The 18682-nt window shown below is 45.0% G+C and overlaps 2 protein-coding genes across 3 annotated transcripts in view; one reads left to right on the forward strand and one right to left on the reverse strand.

Annotated features, from left to right (window-relative positions):
• Positions 1–4992: 4992 nt before the first annotated feature.
• CLDN34 (claudin 34) lies at positions 4993–10401 on the reverse strand. Its single transcript, XM_051834791.3, has 2 exons — positions 10352–10401; positions 4993–5932 (listed from the first exon to the last, which is right to left on the reverse strand). The coding sequence occupies exon 2, from the start codon at positions 5908–5910 to the stop codon at positions 5239–5241; it is 672 nt and encodes a 223-aa protein (XP_051690751.1). The 5' UTR covers positions 5911–5932; positions 10352–10401; the 3' UTR covers positions 4993–5238.
• Positions 10402–17401: 7000 nt separating this feature from the next.
• NET1 (neuroepithelial cell transforming 1) overlaps positions 17402–18682 on the forward strand; it is a 58494-nt gene continuing 57213 nt past the window's right edge. Inside the window, exon 1 of one of the 2 annotated variants that reach the window (XM_002721685.6) lies at positions 17402–17678. In XM_002721685.6, the coding sequence (XP_002721731.3) occupies positions 17551–17678 (128 nt within the window). In that variant the 5' untranslated portion in view covers positions 17402–17550. The remainder of the gene's footprint in view (positions 17679–18682) is intronic. The other variant, XM_089312385.1, reaches the window with a different exon arrangement.

Genomic DNA, 18682 nt, shown 5'->3' on the forward strand with positions numbered 1-18682 from the left:
TCTAGATCCTATTGTTTCTGTCTCTCTGGGGAATCTTGATGAGTACAGTCTCTATATCTTAAGGTAAGATAGTGTTGATCCATGAATCCATGAAAGAAGTCAAATAGAAAGTCTAGAAATTAGCAAGTATCTATGAAAATTAATATCTGAAAAAGAATCTGAAATATGGTGAAATATGGATTTTTAAATTAAGTTGTAGTTGTAGAAAGGGAGAGTTATTTGCAGAAAGTGAAATTTGGCCCAATATCTTAGGATAAATTCCAAATCAATACATTAGAAGTGAAATCATTTCAGTACGGTTAGGCCTCAAGAACCATGGAGGATTTGGTTCCAAGTCCCTCAAACCTCCTTCAGATAGCAGACTCCACAGATGCTCAGGTGTCTTATATAAAATTGCATGGTATTTGCATATAACCTATGCATACTCTCCTATATTCTTTATATCATCTCTAGATTACCCACAGTAACTCCACAATGTAAATGCTATGTAAACAGATGTTGTATTGTTGGGGGATAATAACAAGAAAAATAAAGTCTGTTACATGTTCAATCAGATGTAATTTTTAAAAATAATTTTTGGGGCTGTTGTTTCAGCTCAGCAGATAAAGCTGCCACCCGGGATTCCAGGATCCCATGTGAGCAGCAGTTGGAGTCCTAGCTCCTCCACTTCTGATCCAACTTCCTCTTACTGTGCCTGGAAAGCAGCAGAATATGGACCAAGTATTTGGTCCAGTGCTACCCACATGGGAGACCCAGATGGAGTTCTGGGCTCCTGCTTCAGCCTGGCACAATCCCAGTGGTTGCAGCCACTTAGGGAGTGAACCAGTGGATGTAAGATCTCTTTGTCTCTCCCCTTCTCTCTGTAATTCTGCCTAAATAAACTCTGTCTCAGTAAATGAATTTTAAACAAATTTTCTTCTGTGGCGTTAAAATTATATTTGTGAAACCAGCAGATATAGAGGGTTGAGGGCCGGCGCCGCGGCTCACTAGGCTAATCCTCCGCCTAGCGGCGCCGGCACACCGGGTTCTAGTCCCGGTCAGGGCGCCGGATTCTGTCCCGGTTGCCCCTCTTCCAGGCCAGCCCTCTGCTGTGGCCAGGGAGTGCAGTGGAGGATGGCCCAGGTGCTTGGGCCCTGCACTCCATGGGAGACCAGGAAAAGCACCTGGCTCCTGGCTCCTGCCATCGGATCAGCGCGGTGCGCCGGCCGCAGCGCGCCGGCCGCGGCGGCCATTGGAGGGTGAACCAACGGCAAAAGGAAGACCTTTCTCTCTGTCTCTCTCTCTCACTGTCCACTCTGCCTGTCAAAAAAAAAAAAAAAAAGATATAGAGGGTTGACTGTATAAGGAAAAAAATGAACACACAGTTGATACTATTCAGGAACATCACTTTCATAAAATAAAGCTTGTAAAGAATTGTTTGAGGTATATAGTGTATTGATTGTCTTGGATAAACTTTTTTCTTGCTTGTTTGTTTTGTCTTAAAAAATACCCATGGTATATGTCACTTTGGCTCCACTGCCAAAGACGAGTACATTTGATAGTAAAAAGGAATAATGAATGCAACTTAGACATTTTGAACATATAGAAAACCACAGGTTACTGTTAAGAATACTTATGGTACAATTGGGATATTTGAGCGATGACGGGGTATTTGAGTACGTTAAGAACTTACTGTTAATATTTTTGGTATGATAGTGGTGAAATGCTATATTAAAATGAGAACTTAGTTTTAGAAATACATACTGGGCCGGCGCCGCGGCTCACTAGGCTAATCCTCCGCCTAGCGGCGCTGGCACACCGGGTTCTAGTCCCGGTCGGGGCGCCGGATTCTGTCCCGGTTGCCCCTCTTCCAGGCCAGCTCTCTGCTGTGGCCAGGGAGTGCAGTGGAGGATGGCCCAGGTTCTTGGGCCCTGCACCCCATGGGAGACCAGGAAAAGCACCTGGCTCCTGGCTCCTGCCATCGGATCAGCGCGGTGCGCCGGCCGCAGCGCGCCGGCCGCGGCGGCCATTGGAGGGTGAACCAACGGCAAAGGAAGACCTTTCTCTCTGTCTCTTTCTCTCTCTCACTGTCCACTCTGCCTGTCAAAAAAAAAAAAAAAAAAAGAAATACATACTAAAGTATCTGTGGATAAAATAATATATTGCCATGGATTTATTCCAAAATAATCTATGCCTGGGTTTGGGATAGGTAGTAAGGATAGAGATGAAACATGACTATATATTGATAACTACTAAAGTTGAGCCAATACTATCTCTACCTTTAAATAAACTTAAAAGTTCTATAATAAAAACACATAAATACTATCATGAATCCATACTCAACAGTTGAGTTGCTACACACACAAAAAAATGAAATAGCAAAACCAAAAAAAAAACAGTAAATTCAACAACATTGAAGGTAACTTTTTTATTTTTACTATTTTTTTTTTTGGACAGACAGAGTGGACAGTGAGAGAGAAAGACAGAGAGAAAGGTCTTCCTTTTTCCATTGGTTCACCCCCTAATGGCCGCTGCGGCTGGCGCACTGCAGCCAGCGCACTGCGCTGATCTGAAGCTAGGAGCCAGGTGCTTCTCCTGGTCTGCCATGGGGGTGCAGGGCCCAAAGACTTGGACCATCCTCCACTGCACTCCTGGGCCACAGCAGAGAGCTGGACTGGAAGAGGAGCAACCAGAACAGAACCGGCACCCCAACCGGGACTAGAACCTGGGGTGCGGGCGCCGCAGATGAAGGATAGCCTATTGAGCTGCAGCGCCGGTGAAGGTAACTCTTCAATTAGAAATAAATCATTTGGAGAAGGTGTTTAGAAGAGTGATTAAGACACCAATGAGAGCTCGCACATCCCTTAGTAGAGGGCCTAGATTCTAGCTTCCTTTTAATGTGCACCTAGGGAGGCAAGAGGTAATGGATCAAGCACTTGGGTCCCTGCTACCAGCATGGGAGACCTGGATGGAGTTCCTGGCTCCTGGCTGTTGTGGGCATTTAGAAGGTGAACCAGGGGTGAAGCAGGAGATGAAGATCTTTGTTTCTCTCTGCCTTTCAAATAAATTAAAAGTTAACAAATTTTTAAAAAAGAAATAAACAATTAGAGCCTGCTTATTTTGTATGCATTAAATTTTAGAGTAACCACATAACCATAACTGATAAAAGTATTTAAAAAAAATATTTGAGGAAAGGGCAGAGAGAGAGAGAGAGGAGAGAGAGAGAGAGAGATCTGCCATCACTGGTTCACTTCCCAAATGTTGGAAACAGCCTGGGCTGGACCAGGCGAAAGCTAGGAGCCAGGATGCCCATCCATGTTGTGTCCCACAAGGTAGCAGGGACTCAAGTACTTGAGCAATCATCTACTGCATTCCTGCACATAAGCAGGGAGCTGTATCCAAAGCAGAGGAAAGGAGTGGGCACTCCAGTATGCACTGTGGCTGTCCCAAGCAACTTAACCCACTGCACCACAGCAATCCCAGAGGGAAACCTTTTGACATAGATATTTCAACTCCTAACTCTGGCAAGAATGGTCACATTAGAAAGGCCCTAAAGTAACCCTTACTGTGATGACTCAGTGGTTAACAATTGATTAAACTGCTAGGGTTAGGTGGAAGTTTGATTCAGAAATTACAAGAGGACTTAGGCTTCCTGTCATAGATCCTCTGATCAATCTTATCATAACTTAAGGGACAATGACCACCTGCCACCTGATGTCATGCAATCCACATGACTTCACCAGCTATAGAGGACTGTTGACCTGTGACCTAATAAGGCATGTAGAGGTAACCTGTTAAATGGAAGTCAGTTGTCTCATTTTCTTCAGCAAATTAAAATCATTTTAAAAATTTGTAAACTTAATTTCCATCTATTTGAAAAGGCAGAGAGAGAGAGATCTTCATCTGCTGGTTCACTTCTCAAATGCCCACAACCACAACAGCCAGGACTGGGCCAGGCTGAAGCCAGGAGCCTGGAAATCCATTCAGGTCTCCCAAAATGGTGACAGGGACCCAGTCACTTGAGCATTCACTGCGGCATTAACAAGAAGTTGTCATCAGAAGCGCAGCTGAAACTTGAACCCAGATATGTTAACATGGGATGCAGCATCTTAACCACCGTGAACACCTACTCCATTCAAAATCATTTTAAAAAATAAATAGAGTTAGTGTTTGGCCTAGGTGGTAAGACACTGGTTAAGATGCTCATGCCCTGTGTCATGTCCCATAGTGCCCAGATTTGTTTCCTGGCTCTGGCTCCTGACACCAGCTTCCTGCCAATGCAGATATACTGAGGCAGCAGTGATGGCTCAAGTAGTTGCACTCTTGTCACCCATGTAGGAGACCTGGATTGACTTCCTGGCTTCCAACTTTGGCCTGGCTCTGCCCCAGCCATTGGGGGGTATTTGGAAATGAGCCAGCACATGGGTGGTCTCTCTCTGATTCTATCAGTATCTCTCTCTGTCCCTCAAATAAATAAATGGATACTTAATGCATAAATGAAAAGCAGACAGGATACTGCATTTGTGTGTGTGGTGGTGGGGTGTAGATTAAGACTTAAGAGACAGAGTGAGCAGTTGGTGTGGAACAAATAAAACTACAGAATTATTTTTGAGGCATTGAAAAGTCTAACTGATTGGAATGTATAATTGTGCAATTTTGTAGGTATAATATGGTTATGCAAATAAACATCAAATTCCTAGAGAGTCATATTGAAGTATATGGTAATGAAGGGAACTGATGTCAGAGGTAGGCTTTAACATACTTAGAGATTAGAAAAATCTTGACAAATGCTGAGTCTTGACAAACACTGGTTTTGTGAAAATTCCTTATGCTGTTGTGTCTGCTTTAGCACCTCAGGGTAATCTTTGTATGACAAAGAGATACTATCACCACGACTTAGGAATTAAGAGCCATTATTTTTGGAGGCAGAAGTTTCAGAGGGAGATATGGGAGGTTAATGTATTCATATACTCTTATTTACATACATGCAGATTTAGTTTTGATTATTTATTTCAGCCAACAGCAATTAAAATACAGATCCGAAAAGATCAATTGGCAAATGGGTGAAGTTTTTTTTTTTTTAATGAAAGTTCTTAATTCAACCAACCAACGAACCAAATTCAGACACAGAATATAGTAGAAGAAAAGAGTCAGCCACTTTATGTCCCATGGTCTGGAGTCCTTATAACTATTTGGAAGATTATCCTGGGTTAGTCCTTCCCATAAACTCATGGGAATCGTGGATCTGCAAAGCCGATGTTACCAGAAAATTCGTGTTTTTGAAACCTCAGGGTACACGTTTCTGTCCGGGGGAAACTTGTAAAGGCAGAAAACCAAGCCACTCAAAAACATGAGGAGGGCAGAGAGAGCTGCCACTAGAATGGCACTCCCAGCTTCCTGAGTATCCGGCTTGAATGGCAGATGGAAAGATGATGGGAAGGCAATGCCTTGTACATTCACAATGGAGTAGTAATTCCAGAATGCAGTGGTTAAGACACAGACACTAGTAATTATGTACAGGACTCCAGAAGCCACAAATGGGTTGAAGAGGGTATTCGTCCCCCCAATGCCCATGTACACATTTCTAAGTGCAAAGATGATAAAGGCCTTCCCCAGAAGCCCTAGAAGGTTGGCAGCCAGCAGGAGATGTTGAGAAACACGGATACTGAGAGGGAGGAAGGTATCATTGTAGGTGTGTCGGTGACAGAATTTGGTATGTCCGTGGCTTTGGTTGGAGTCGCGGTGATGGTGATAAACGCAGGTTCTCCATATTCCCACACTGGCAAATCCTTTGGGGGAGAGCAAGGGGTCATCCATGTACCACAATCGCCATTCTGCAAGGCCCATGGAAGTGGTGAAGAGGATCCATCCTATGGTGGAAATGGCAAAACCTGCTACTTGGCGATTGGCACTATTGACAAGTAAGGTCATGGTGGCAGCACACCCACGAGAACTGCAAACAAATACAGGGCATCATGAGGGCAGGACTCTTGGGTCTGGCACAGTCCTCCATGGGACACAGTATCAACAGCGAAGTGTTATGCAAGAGGTCCTCAAAGAGGTCATGGGAAATGCAAGTGAAAAACCATGAATGGACTTCAAAATTCCTTGGAACCAAAAATAAACACAATTGATTTTTAATTCCAGTTTTGAATAAACTTTTTGTGTTACACTCCTATATTCACAAAAGGAAACATTTGACGCTGTCTGCTGGAGGGGGCAGGCATTCTGCATTCTGTGGAAGTTTCAGGAAGGACCATTTAAATGCACAAAACTTCAAATAATTGGTTCCACTGCTAAATGCTGGTGCACAAACATAATCAAGGTTCATGCACACTAATACTGAAATGTGCAAAATACTGTCTAGTCCAACAATAGGGCTTTATTGAATAACATGCTATATCCACACAATGAAGATATATGCCAACATTAAAAGTGGACATAAAAGATGTAATATTGTATGCCTGGCACTTTTCACTTAGCATAATGGTTTCAAGATTCACCCGTGTTGTAGCATATGTGAGAAGTCTGTCCATTGTAGTGTGTGTGGGGGGTGGATTCTGTATTATGGGTATAACACCATTTGTCGAGTCATTTTTAGTTTATGGATATCTGGACTGCTTTCATGTTTTGTCTGTTATGAATAATGCTGTGAAAATTCACGATTATGCACACACACACAAACACACACATATATATATATGTATGAGTCTGCATTGATATATTTTCACATTTCTCTTGCATAAAGACCTAGGAATACAATCTCTGGGATGCATGCTAAGTGTATATTTGACTTTTTAGCCATTGCTAACCCGTTTCCACAAGTCATCACACTATTTTACATTTTCACCAGTAAGATAGAGTAGGTTGCAGTTTCTCCACATCATCTCCAACATTTTGGTATTTGTAGTCTTTTATATTGGAGCCATTCTAGTCACCATCTCATGTGACCAAAAGGAAGAATGCTCACAATACATCAAGTACAAACAACTTGTTATAAAATAGTGTGTGGATATAATCATAGATAAGAATTGAACTGGAAGGCTATCTGCTAATTATTAAAAGAAAAATATTTTATTTAAAAGGCATAGTGATCTCTTTCTCTACTAGCTATCTATCCAAATGCATGCAACAGCCAAAACTGTGCCAGGCTGAAGCAGGGAACTGTGCATTTTGTCTGGATCTCCTATGGAAATGCAGGACCCCAAGTATTTGAGTTATCACAGTTTCCTCCTAGGGTTCACATTAGCAGGAACTTAGAGTCAAGAGTGGATCCAGGACCTGAACCCAGGCACTCTGCTATGGAATGCAGGCATCCCAAGTGGTGGCTTGACTGCTGCTCCAAATACTTGTCCCAAGAGAAATTTTTAACTGCGTCTGAGGGATTAGCGCACCGTGCTGATCCGAAGCCAGGAGCCAGGTGCTTCTCCTGGTCTGCCATGGGGGTGCAGGGCCCAAGGACTTGGGCCATCCTCCACTGCCTTCCCCGGGCCACAGCAGAGAGCTGGACTGGAAGAGGAGCGACCGGTACAGAATCCGGCACCCTGACCTGGCCTAGAACCCAGGGTGCCAGCGCCTCAGGTGGAAGATTAGCCTATTGAGCAGCGGCACTGGCCGGGATTATAACATTTTAAAAGCTATTTGTATTGTGAAGACTCACACATATATAGAAAAATATGTAGATCTAAGTGTACAGTTCAATGAATTATCACAGGGTACACATCACTGAGTTTGCAACAACTATCACCACTTCGTGGCCTTTACAATTCTGTCACTTCAACATGCATTCCCAAACACCCCCCAAACAGTGGAATTCAAGTTTGTCCAGTTTTCAAAACAGGCACCTTGAAGTAGTCATTCCCTCCTGACTGGCTTCTTTGACTCAATACTGTGTTTATTTCTGACATTCATGTGATGATGTTTTTAATGATGCCTGGCTGCTCAATAGTTTTTGATATTCTGTCATAAGCCTGGTCTTTTAAAATAAGAAATAACAAAAAGACTTCATTAAATTGTCAGACTGTGGAGGATTAACTAATGCTGGAATCTAAATAAGAGAGTACTTTAGAAAGTTTATGTGAAAATGGAATTAAAAGTATGAGTTTGTTTTCGTCCAAAAGTTTTTGCTGCAAAAAACAAAACAGAACAAAACAAAACAAAAAGATTGGCCATTTGACGTAGCAGGTTAACCCACTGCCTGCTGCACCAGCATCCTGTATGGTTGCTCCACTCCATTCCAGCTCCCTGCTAATGCTCCTAGGAAAGCAGCTTCAGGCTCCTGCACATATGTGGGAGACCTGAAAGAAGCTCCTGGCTCCTGACTTCAGCTCAGCTCAGCTCCAGTGATGTGGCCATTTGGGGAGTGAACTAGCAGATGGAAGATCCTTCCCCCACCCCTGTAACTCTGCCTTTCTAATAAGTAACATAAATATTGAAAAACTTTTAAAATGATTTTCTTGACACATGGAAAATGTGTATCAAGGAAAAAAATGTATGGGGTTCAAACTCATTTTAGCACCTAATTAAACTCCTACTGTAACTCCATTTTCTATGAAATTTTTGAAGTACATAATTTAATACCTACTAAGTATGAAGGAACTTCAAGTTTATGGAAAACAGATTTAAAAGATAAGCCTAGGGGTGGACATTTAGCATAGTGCTTAAAATGCCAGTTTGTAGGCTTGTTTCCTATACTGGAGTGCCTGGATTCAATACCTGTCTCCAGCTCCTTACTCCAAATTACTCTTCATTCAGACCCTGGAAGGCAGAGGTTTTGGCTCAAAGACTTGGATCCCAGCTAGATACATGCGAGACCTTGCTTGACTTCCCAGTTTCTGGCTTCAGCCCAGTCCAGCCCTGGCTGTTGAGGGCACTTGAGGCATGAACTAGGGGACAGGAGCACTCTTTTTCTGTGTCCATCCCTCTCTCTGTCTCTCAAATGAATACGTCATTTTTAAAAATTAAAGATAACACTTTATTTTGGTGCAAAAAATGTGAAATTGGTATACAGTTTTGTCATGACACACATTTTCTATGAACTCTTCGAAGACCCTTCATACATAAAATTTAGATTTCTTTTATACCAAAACAAACCTTTAAGTCTATTTTCCAGGAAATTTTTGAAGTACCCTCATATTTTCAGGTGCTTATAACTTGCAATGGGTTATGCCCAACAATCATAAATTCAAAATATTTTGAGTTGGGCTGGTGGTTAGCCCAGCAGTTAGGACCCGCATCCCATATCAGAATGCCTGTGTTCAATCTTGACTTCACTTCTGATTCCATCTTCCTGCTAGAGCACACCCCAGGGGGCAGCACATGATGGCTCAAGAACTTTGCTCCCTGCTACCCATGTGGAAAACCCAAATTGAGTTTCTGGCTGCCAGCTTTGGCTTGGCCCAGACCAGCCTGTTGCAGGAATATGGGGAGTATTCCAACAGATAGGAGATCTCTGTCTCCCGCTTCTTAAATAAGAACTATTGCAAAAAAAAAAAAATAGGAAAAGAAAATATCATGAGTCAACAATGCATTTAATACACTCCCCTCCCAAGCACCCTAGCTGAGCAACACAACACACTGCAAAGTGGTGCTTGTGTCCCTTGTGACTGTGCAGCTGTTGGACCTGTGCTCACTGTCACTGCCCAGTATCATAAAAGAGGATGGAACTGCAAAACACAAACCCAGGAGAATATCCAAATGCAAAATTCAAAGTACCGTTTCTACTGAACGCATATTGTCTGATTGTAAAGTCTTAAGTTTTAAGTGCCACCATCCTAAGTCAAACCATTGTGAAAAGCCAAAGTGGCTCTATTTTGAAACTTTAAAAAGCAGCCTCTGTTTCCCATAGCAGACCTGAGTCCTTGTAAAAGCAGGCATTCAGGCATTCTGGAGATATCAAAGCTTACCAAGGACAGCTAGCTCAGCAGACCAAGGGCAGCTCCATAGAGATTACCAAAAGAGGTAACTCCCTAAACCCAAGCCAAATGGAGACCCCCACCCCCCGTCCTGCCCATGCTGACATATTTTCCCTTGAAAAGCGTCCCCGAGCAAAGACCTGGGCCTTTCCTCCTTCCTCCACTGCACCGGTTGGTTGGATGAGGTCCCTGTTGCAGCTTGTACCTTTTTAATAAAACCTTGCTTTTGCATTTTGGTGTGATCGGGTTGCTGATAGCTTCTTAGGCATCTACTTATCTGGGCATAACACATTGTATGTCCAGGACTATCTATATGTATTATGGAATATTATTTATATTCACAGCATTAGAAATGAAGGAAACTCTGACACAGAATGTAACAGGAATGACCATTGAGCTCACTATGCTAAGTGAAATAAGCCACATACAAGAGGATAATACTGTATGACTGTACTTACATGAAGTACCCAGGGTAGTCACATTCATAAAGACTGAAAGTAGTGACCGCTGGAGCCTAGGGGGCAGGAGAACAGGGGAGGTGGCATTTCATGCAGATAGGTTTCAGTTGGGGTTGATGAAAATGTTCCCAAGTTGCATATTGGTAAGACCTGCCCAACAATATGCTACTTACCTAATTAACTGTGGTGGAATGAGCAGACCTTGCCAATATGGCACTGGTGAGCAAGTGTCAGTTACTCAGGAAATGGCTTCGGAACCCACCTGGCAAAGGAGCCTGCCTAGCAACAGGCAGTGATTGGTTATGGCATAAACCATCCCTTGATCGGATTGGCTGCCTTGGCTAGATAAGCTGCTACACCAACTGCAAGAGTCTGCAAGCTGCTCGCCTCTAGCCGGCTTTCACCTGACTCCTGGTGTCAGTGTCGTGACTCCAGGCCTCTTGCCCCCACTGTGCTTCCCCTTTCAAAATGAATTTACAGTAACAGCTTTAACATGGTCGGTTTTGTCATGCATATTTTACCACCATATGAGGAAAAAGAGGGAGGGAGTATCCACTAACCAGCTGTGTGGTCTCCAAGTGAACCAGAAGCAATGTGAGAGAAGGCTGGCAGCTCACAGGGCCAGCATGGCTGAGGATGACACAGTACCTCCGTGACATCTCCCCTGGCTCTCCATCGCGGGCTTCCGGATTGAGGCAGCTGTAGGTGGCCCAGTGTTCAGTCATTGAGTCTCTTGACACTCCTTGTCAAGTAACCACCTTCTAAATTCTCAGTTGCTAGGCTGTGAATGCCATGACAGCAGCCATTATGTCATGGGCCATGACCACGTCTTGGCTTTCTTCCCCTCCTTCCTTGTCCTCTGTTCTGGCAGCCTGTAGAGGTCAGTTGGGGTCTGTTTACACATGGACGGTGAGTCCACTGTTATCTTCTAAGTAGGAATGCAGCTTGACATGACCCAGCCATTTTCATTATAAACATCCTGTCCAGTAGGTCTCCCTGGCACTCATCCCATTTAGTTTTTTTTTTTTTCTTGTGAAGATTTATTTGAACAGTAGAGTTACAGAAAGGGAGAGATAGATGTCTTCCACCCACTGGTTCACTCTCCAAATGGCCACAATAGCTGGAGCTGGGCCAATCCAGACAGAAGCCAGGAGCTTCTTCTGGGTCTCCCATGTGAGTGCAGGAGCCCAAATACCTGGGGCATCTTCTGGTGCTTTCCAGGTACATCAGTAAGGAGCTAGATCACAGGTGGAGCAGTCTGGACTCAAACTGGTGTCAGTATGGGATGCTGGCCCTTCAGGTGGTGGCTTTACCTGTATGCCACAGCACCAGCCCCAAGGATTTAGTTCTTCTTTAAATGTTTTGTAGAATGCATATGTGAATCCATCAGATCCTAGACTTTCTTGTTGGGAGACTTTCAGTATCTGTTTATTTATTTGAAAGGCATAAATACAGAAAGACAGAGGCAGAGAGAGAGAGAGAGAGAGTCTTCCATCTGCTGGTTCACTCCACAAATGGAGGCAATGGTCGGCGCTAGGCCGATCAAAAGCCGGAAGCCTGGTGCTTCTTTCAGGTTCCCCACGTGCGTCCAGGGACCCAAGGACTTGGGCCATCTTCCACTGCCTTCCCAGGCCATAGCAGAGAGCTGTATCGGATATGGAGCAGCTGAGACTTGAACCAGCACCCACATGGGATGCTGGCACCACAGGATGTCTTTTCTGGCTACGCCACAGCGCTGGCCCTGACTTTCAATTATTGTTTAAATCTTCATTACTTGTTATTGGTGTGTTTAGATTTTCTACATCCTGTCTTAATTAATTTTGGGAAGCTGAATCTTGGGAAGTGTTGAGGATTTATCTGTTTCCTTAAGGTTGTCAAATTTGTTTGCATATAATCATTCATGGTAGCTTCTTTTTTTTTTTTCTTTTTTTTTTTTTTTGACAGAGTGGACAGTGAGAGAGAGAGAGACAGAGAGAAAGGTCTTCCTTTTCCGTTGGTTCACCCTCCAATGGCTACGGCTGGCGCACCGCACTGATCCGAAGGCAGGAGCCAGGTGCTTATCCTGGTCTCCCATGGGGTGCAGGGCCCAAGGACTTGGGCCATCCTCCACTGCACTCCCTGGCCACAGCAGAGAGCTGGCCTGGAAGAGGGGCAACAGGGACAGAATCCAGTGCCCCAACCGGGACTAGAACCCGGTGTGCCAGCACCGCAGGCGGAGGATTAGCCTATTGAGCTACAGTGGCGCCAGCCCCATTGTAGCTTCTTATGATGGTTTGTTTTTCTGTCGTATCAGTTGCAATTGTCTCATTTTCATTTCTAATTTTATTTGTCCTTCCTTTGTTAATCTAATAGTTTGTCTACTTTGTTTTTCGGTAAATAAGCTTTTTTTGGGTGCCAAGACATTGTTTGGGACACCCACATCCTATATCAGCATGCCTTAATTCAAGTCTTAGCTCCAGTCCAGATCAGCTTCCTGCTTATGTACACCCTGAGAAATACCAGATGATGGCTCATGTGCTTGGGTCCCTGTCACATACGTGGGAGACCTGGAATGAGTTTTGGGCTCCTGGCTTTGGCGTGACATAGTCCTGACTGTTGCAGACATTTAAAGCATGAATTCACAGGTGGCAGATCTTTTTGTCTGTTTCTTTCTCTGCTCTTCAAATATATTGAAAAACAAAAAAATGATAAATCAGGTTTTCATTGTGTTGGTCGTTTGCATTAAAAATTTTTTTGTTTACCAGTATTTGAAATGCACATCTGACTTTTACCATGCTACACCATAGAGCATTTTTATGTTTGTCCACAAGATGGCAGCACAAACACATCACATCAAGTAGCAGCAAAAACAGTGTATTTGGTCTGAAATTGAATGCTGATGTTAATTGCTTGTTTATTGCGACATGTTATTTACAAAAGAATTACTAATTGGATTGTTTATGTTTCTTGCAAAATGCCTATACATGCATTGCAAAATTGGTATAAAGGAGAAAAAATGCAAGTTACCTGTTGTAGTACTGCTCAGATACAGCCAGGGTTGAGTCTGATATTGACCTTCATGTTGGCAGGAATGTGATAGAAAGAGGAGACTACACATTTTTCAGACAAAATATGTCACCACCACCACCCAAGCAGCACAGTTGTTTACTAATTCATCCTTTTACATCCAGTGTTTCTTGAGCCTTTTCCCCTGTGTGACTGAATTATTTGACTTGGCGACTTTGAAGAATGCATGATATTCCATCCTGTGAATGAGTTAAATTAGGCATGTTAATTGTCTTTAAATGATAAAGGATTTCCCATATACAAAATGTATGAAGAAAAATATTGTAGTCACCCAAATAATGTAACCAAATTTTTTAAATTTTAAAATATATTTCTGAAGCAAAGAGAGTCAGAGAGAAAAAGGGAGAGTTCCGATTAGCTGGTTTGCTTCCTAAATGCCTGCAAAGCTTGCTCTGAGTTGAGGCTAGAACCAGGAGCTGGACACTCAATCCAGGTCCTCCATGTGAGTGTCAGGAAGCCAATTACTTGAGTCCATCACTGCTCCCTTGAAGGATCGTCCTCAGCAGGAAGCTGGAAGCAGGTATCAAACCCAAGTACATTATTTTATTTTAATTATTTATTTGAAAATCAGAGCCACACAGAGAGAGAAGGGGAGGCAGAGGGAGAGAGTTGTCCTCCATCTGCTAGTTTACTCCCCCCTCCCCCAACTGGCCACAATGGCCAGAGATGCTCCAATCCAAAGCCAGGAGCCAGGAGCCAGGAACCTCCTCCGGGTCTCTCACACGGGTTCAGGGGCCCAAGGACTTGGGCCATCTTCCACTGCCCTCCCAGGACATAGCAGAGAGCTGGACCAGCAGCGGAGCACGAACCGGCTCTGTGGTGTAGCCAGTGAAGCCACTGACTGCAGTGCTGACATCCCATATGGGCACTGGTTTGAGTCCCAGCTGCTCCACGTCCGATCAAGCTCTCTTCTATAGCCTGGGAAAGCAGTAGAAGATGGCCCAAGTCCTTGGGCCCCTGCACTGTGCGGGAGACCTGGAAGAAGCTCCTGGCTACTGGCATTGGATCAGCACAGCTCTGGCCATTGCAGCCAATTGGGGAGTGAACCAGCAGATGGAAGACCTCTCTCTCTCTCTCTCTCTCTTTCTCTCTCTCTGCCTTTCCTTCTCTCTCTGTGTAACTCTGACTTTCATGTAAATAATAAAATAAACCTTATAAAAAAAGAAGTGGAGCAGCCAGGCCTTGAACCCACTATGCCACAGCGCCCGCCCCCAAACCCATGTACTTTAAGATGAGAGACAGACATCTTAACCCGTGCCTTTCTCCATAGGCTAAACATCCACCCCATTATCCACATTTAACACATGTTCACTTTTTTGCCATCTTTGCTTTAAATATTTTTAGAAACTATAATTTATAGATAGAATTGAAGAGTCCCTCTATATAATTAATTCCTGTCTTTACATCTGTATATTGTCACTCTACATCATAAAAGCATTTTTCCATTTGTCCAGAAGGTGGCAAAATAGGCACTTCAAATAAAGTAGCATGCAATTTCTGCATATTTGTTCTGAAATTGAACACTGATGTTAATTGATCAGTTCATTTTGACAAGTTTCAAATAAATAATTTGACGGTGCCGTGGCTCAATAGGCTAATCCCCCGCCTAGCGGCGCTGGCACACCGGGTTCTAGTCCTGATCGGGGTGCCGGATTCTGTCCTGGTTGCCCCTCTTCCAGGCCAGCTCTCTGCTGTGGCCAGGGAGTGCAGTGGAGGATGGCCCAAGTGCTTGGGCCCTGCACCCTGTGGGAGACCAGGATAAGCACCTGGCTCCTGCCTTTGGATCAGTGCGGTGCGCTGGCTGCAGCGCGCTGGTCACAGCAGCCATTGGAGGGTGAACCAACAGCAATGGAAGACCTTTCTCTCTTTCTCTCTCTCTCTCACTGTCCACTCTGCCTGTTAAAAAAAAAAGTTATTTGCACAAAAATATTTATTAGGTTGTTTTTTCTGATAAAATAACTATACAATCATTGTAAAATTGGTACAGAGAAGAAAAAAAATACAAGTTAACTTAGGAAGCACTTCTTGAATACAGCCAGAGTTAACAATCTGAAATTTATCTTCATGGTTATAGACACATGATAGAAAGAGATTACATAAAACTTATCTCGTCCATACAGTTGTGTCTTTTTTTTTTTTAAGATTTATTTATTTGTTTGAAAGGCGGAGTTACAGAGAGGAAGAGGCAGAGAGAGAGGGAGGGAAAGCGAGAGGAGGAGGGAGATCTTCCATCCCCTGTTTCACTCCCCAAATGACCGCAACAGCTGGAGCTGGGCTGATCTGAAGCCAGTAGCCAGGAGCTTCTTCCAGGTTTCCCATGCAGGTACAGGGGCCCAAGCACTTGGGCCATCTTCTACTGCTTTCCCAGGCCATAGCAGAGAGCTAGATCAGATATGGAGCAGCTGGGACTTGAACCAGTGCCCATAATGGGATGTCAGCACTGCAGATGGCAATTTACCCACTGTGCCACAGTGCCAGCCCCACAGTTGGTTTCTAATCTACCCTTTCACATCAAATGTTTAATGTGGAGCCCGCACTGTGGAGTAGCTGGTAAAGCCGCGGTCTGCAGTTTGAGTCCCCGCTGCTCCACTTCTGATCCAGCTCTCTGCTATGGTCTGGGAAAGCAGTGGATGATGGCCCAAGTCCTTTGGCCCCTGCCCACACGTGGGAAGACCTGGAGGAAGCTCCTGGCTCCTGGCTTCAGATCAGCAGAGCTTGGGCATTGTGGCTAACTGAGGAGTGCACCAGTGGATGGAAGACTTCTCTCTCTCTGCCTCTCCTTCTCTCTCTGTGTAACTTTGACTTTCAAATGAATAAATACATCCTTAAATAATGTATATTGTACCCTTTCCCCCATATCACTAAGTTCTTTGATGTGGAGGGTTTTAAGAGTGTTAAATTCTATGTATGCATTGTAACCTATTTCATTTTGTCCATGTTAACTCTTTTTTTTTTTTTTCAGGCAGAGTTAGACAGTGAGAGAGTTATAGACAGTGAGAGAGAGACAGAGAGAAAGGTCTTCTTTCCATTGGTTCACTATCCTAATGGTTGCTACAGCCAGCGCTGTGCCGATCCGAAGCCAGGAGCCCCAGGAGCCGGGTACTTCCTCCGGGTCTCCCATGCGGGTGCAGGGACCCAAGGACTTGGGCCATCCATTGCTGCCCTCCTGGGGCCACAGCAGAGGGCTGGCCTGGAAGAGGGGCAACGGGGACAGAATCCGGCGCCCCGACCGGGACTAGAATCCTGTGTGCTGCCGCCGCTAGGCGGAGGATTAGCCTATTGAGCCGTGGCACCGGCCTGAAAATATATCTTTTATGAATAATGGAATGTCTATATGGGCAAAACCAGTTTAGGTCATAACATTTTTAAGATTCATTTTATTTATTTGAAAGAGTTACGGACAGAACGAGAGACAGAAAGAGATCTTCAATTCACTGGTTTACTCTCCATTGGCCACAACTGGCCAGGGTTGGGCCAGCCATAAACCAGGAGCCAGGAGGTTCTTCGCGTCTCCCACCTGGGCTCAGGGGCCCAAAGAACTTGGGTCATCCTTCATCCTTCTCTGCTTTCCCAGGAGCATTAGCACGGAGTTGGATTGGGAGTGAAGCAGCCAGATATGAAAGGGTGCCCGCCCATAAAGCATGTCCGTCACAGGCCACAGCTTAATCCGCTGGCTACAACCCGGGTACCGGTCATTATTTCAAAATCTCTTCTTCTCACATGCTAAGAAAGATCTGGTAACCCAAGAGGCTCCTAATTCATTTGCTTGCCCTATGAAGAAAGACCTAATGAACATGAAATAGGCTACAGAGGCAATGGGCCTTGGGGAATTCAGGCAGAATGAAATTCAAGCCTCCCTAATTCCCATTCCAGAGCAGACTCTTGGCTCCCCCTCTGCCAGCTCCGAAATGGCCAGATAGGTGGGGGGCGGGACTCTTCGTCCCCTAGCAACCACAGCCTGTTCCCTGATTGGCTAATCGCTGCGCAGCCGCCATTTTCAAATCCCCGGATGACGGTGGCGGAGGCGCTCTGCTGGCAGGCGCTTTCTGCTTTGCGGAAGCTGGTGGGCGCCGTGCCCATCCTTGCCGGTCTCCCAGGCAGCCGGCCACCGCCCCACCCCCCTCCTCCACACCATGGAGCCCGAGCTGGCGACTCAGAAGCAGCCGCGACCGCGTAGGCGAAGCCGTCGCTCTTCTGGGCTTAGCGCGGATGGCGCCGCGGGGCCTTCGGCGGATGCCCCCGGGAAAGGGCCTGAGGAAAAGTGAGTGCGGGGATGTGGTGGGGACTGGGGCCAGGCTGGAGGTGAGTGTGGCGTGCGGGATGAGGATCAGAACCGGGGCTGGGTTGGGGGCGGGGAGCGGGGAGTAGGGTGTGTGTGGAGGGGTCAGGGGCGGGGAGACGTGAGGTGGGTGCTCTCGGGAGCTGAGTACCAGTGAGCAAGGAGGGGCGATTGTGGGCCCGGCCTGAGACCCCCAAGCGGCGACTTCCCAGCCCTGTGAGGAAGAGCAGGACTTGTTGACAATCTCCAGGCTCTTTCCGAGGGAGGTGTTAAACAAAACCGCGGGGATTTTGTTCTGCAGACCCAATTGGCTGACTATGGCTTAGAGTTTCCGAATACAAACGCTCAGATCGAAGCTGATGGGGACTGGAGATTGTCACTGAAGCAGACACCAAACTTAGAGCCTAAAGGAGTTTACATCTTTGCAAGAACTGTCGTGTCGGTGAACACAGCACAGCTCAAAGCTCCCAGCCTCTGGTGTAAGGAAATCAAAGAGGACGGTTGCCGGCTTTTCCATTAAGACATTTCAGATTCTGGGTTGTATATGTCTGTGTATCTGGAAAGGGTGGATACTAGATGTGGATTTCTGAAAGCTGTGTCTCGCGAGGAGCCCTGTGAAAAGAACTGAGAGCAGTGCTTCCTCTAAGGTAGTACTGCACTGAGTAGCTTCCAGTTACAGATTATGTAGCTTTGATGGAGTTCCCTCACATCTCTTCCTTGTCTGTAAAATGGGTATTACCATAGTGTCCATCTCATATAAGGTGCGAAATTCATTCGATTATGTATTGAATGTGAAATACTTACCATAGGGCCCATATAAAGAAAGCACTCAATAAATGTTGACTGTTATGTCAGTTTTTATTTGTAATAATTCCACATTGCTCCATTTTTCAGAAGTCTCATTTAACATTGTTTTAGGTAAAAAATGCAGGCCTTTATGTAATTTTCATGCCTGTATATGCCAATCCTTTTTAAATTTTTTAAAA

This window comes from Oryctolagus cuniculus, chromosome 13 (assembly GCF_051225735.1).
Source record: "Oryctolagus cuniculus isolate XC-2025 breed Fujian yellow rabbit chromosome 13, ASM5122573v1, whole genome shotgun sequence".
NCBI classification, from domain to species: domain Eukaryota; kingdom Metazoa; phylum Chordata; class Mammalia; order Lagomorpha; family Leporidae; genus Oryctolagus; species Oryctolagus cuniculus.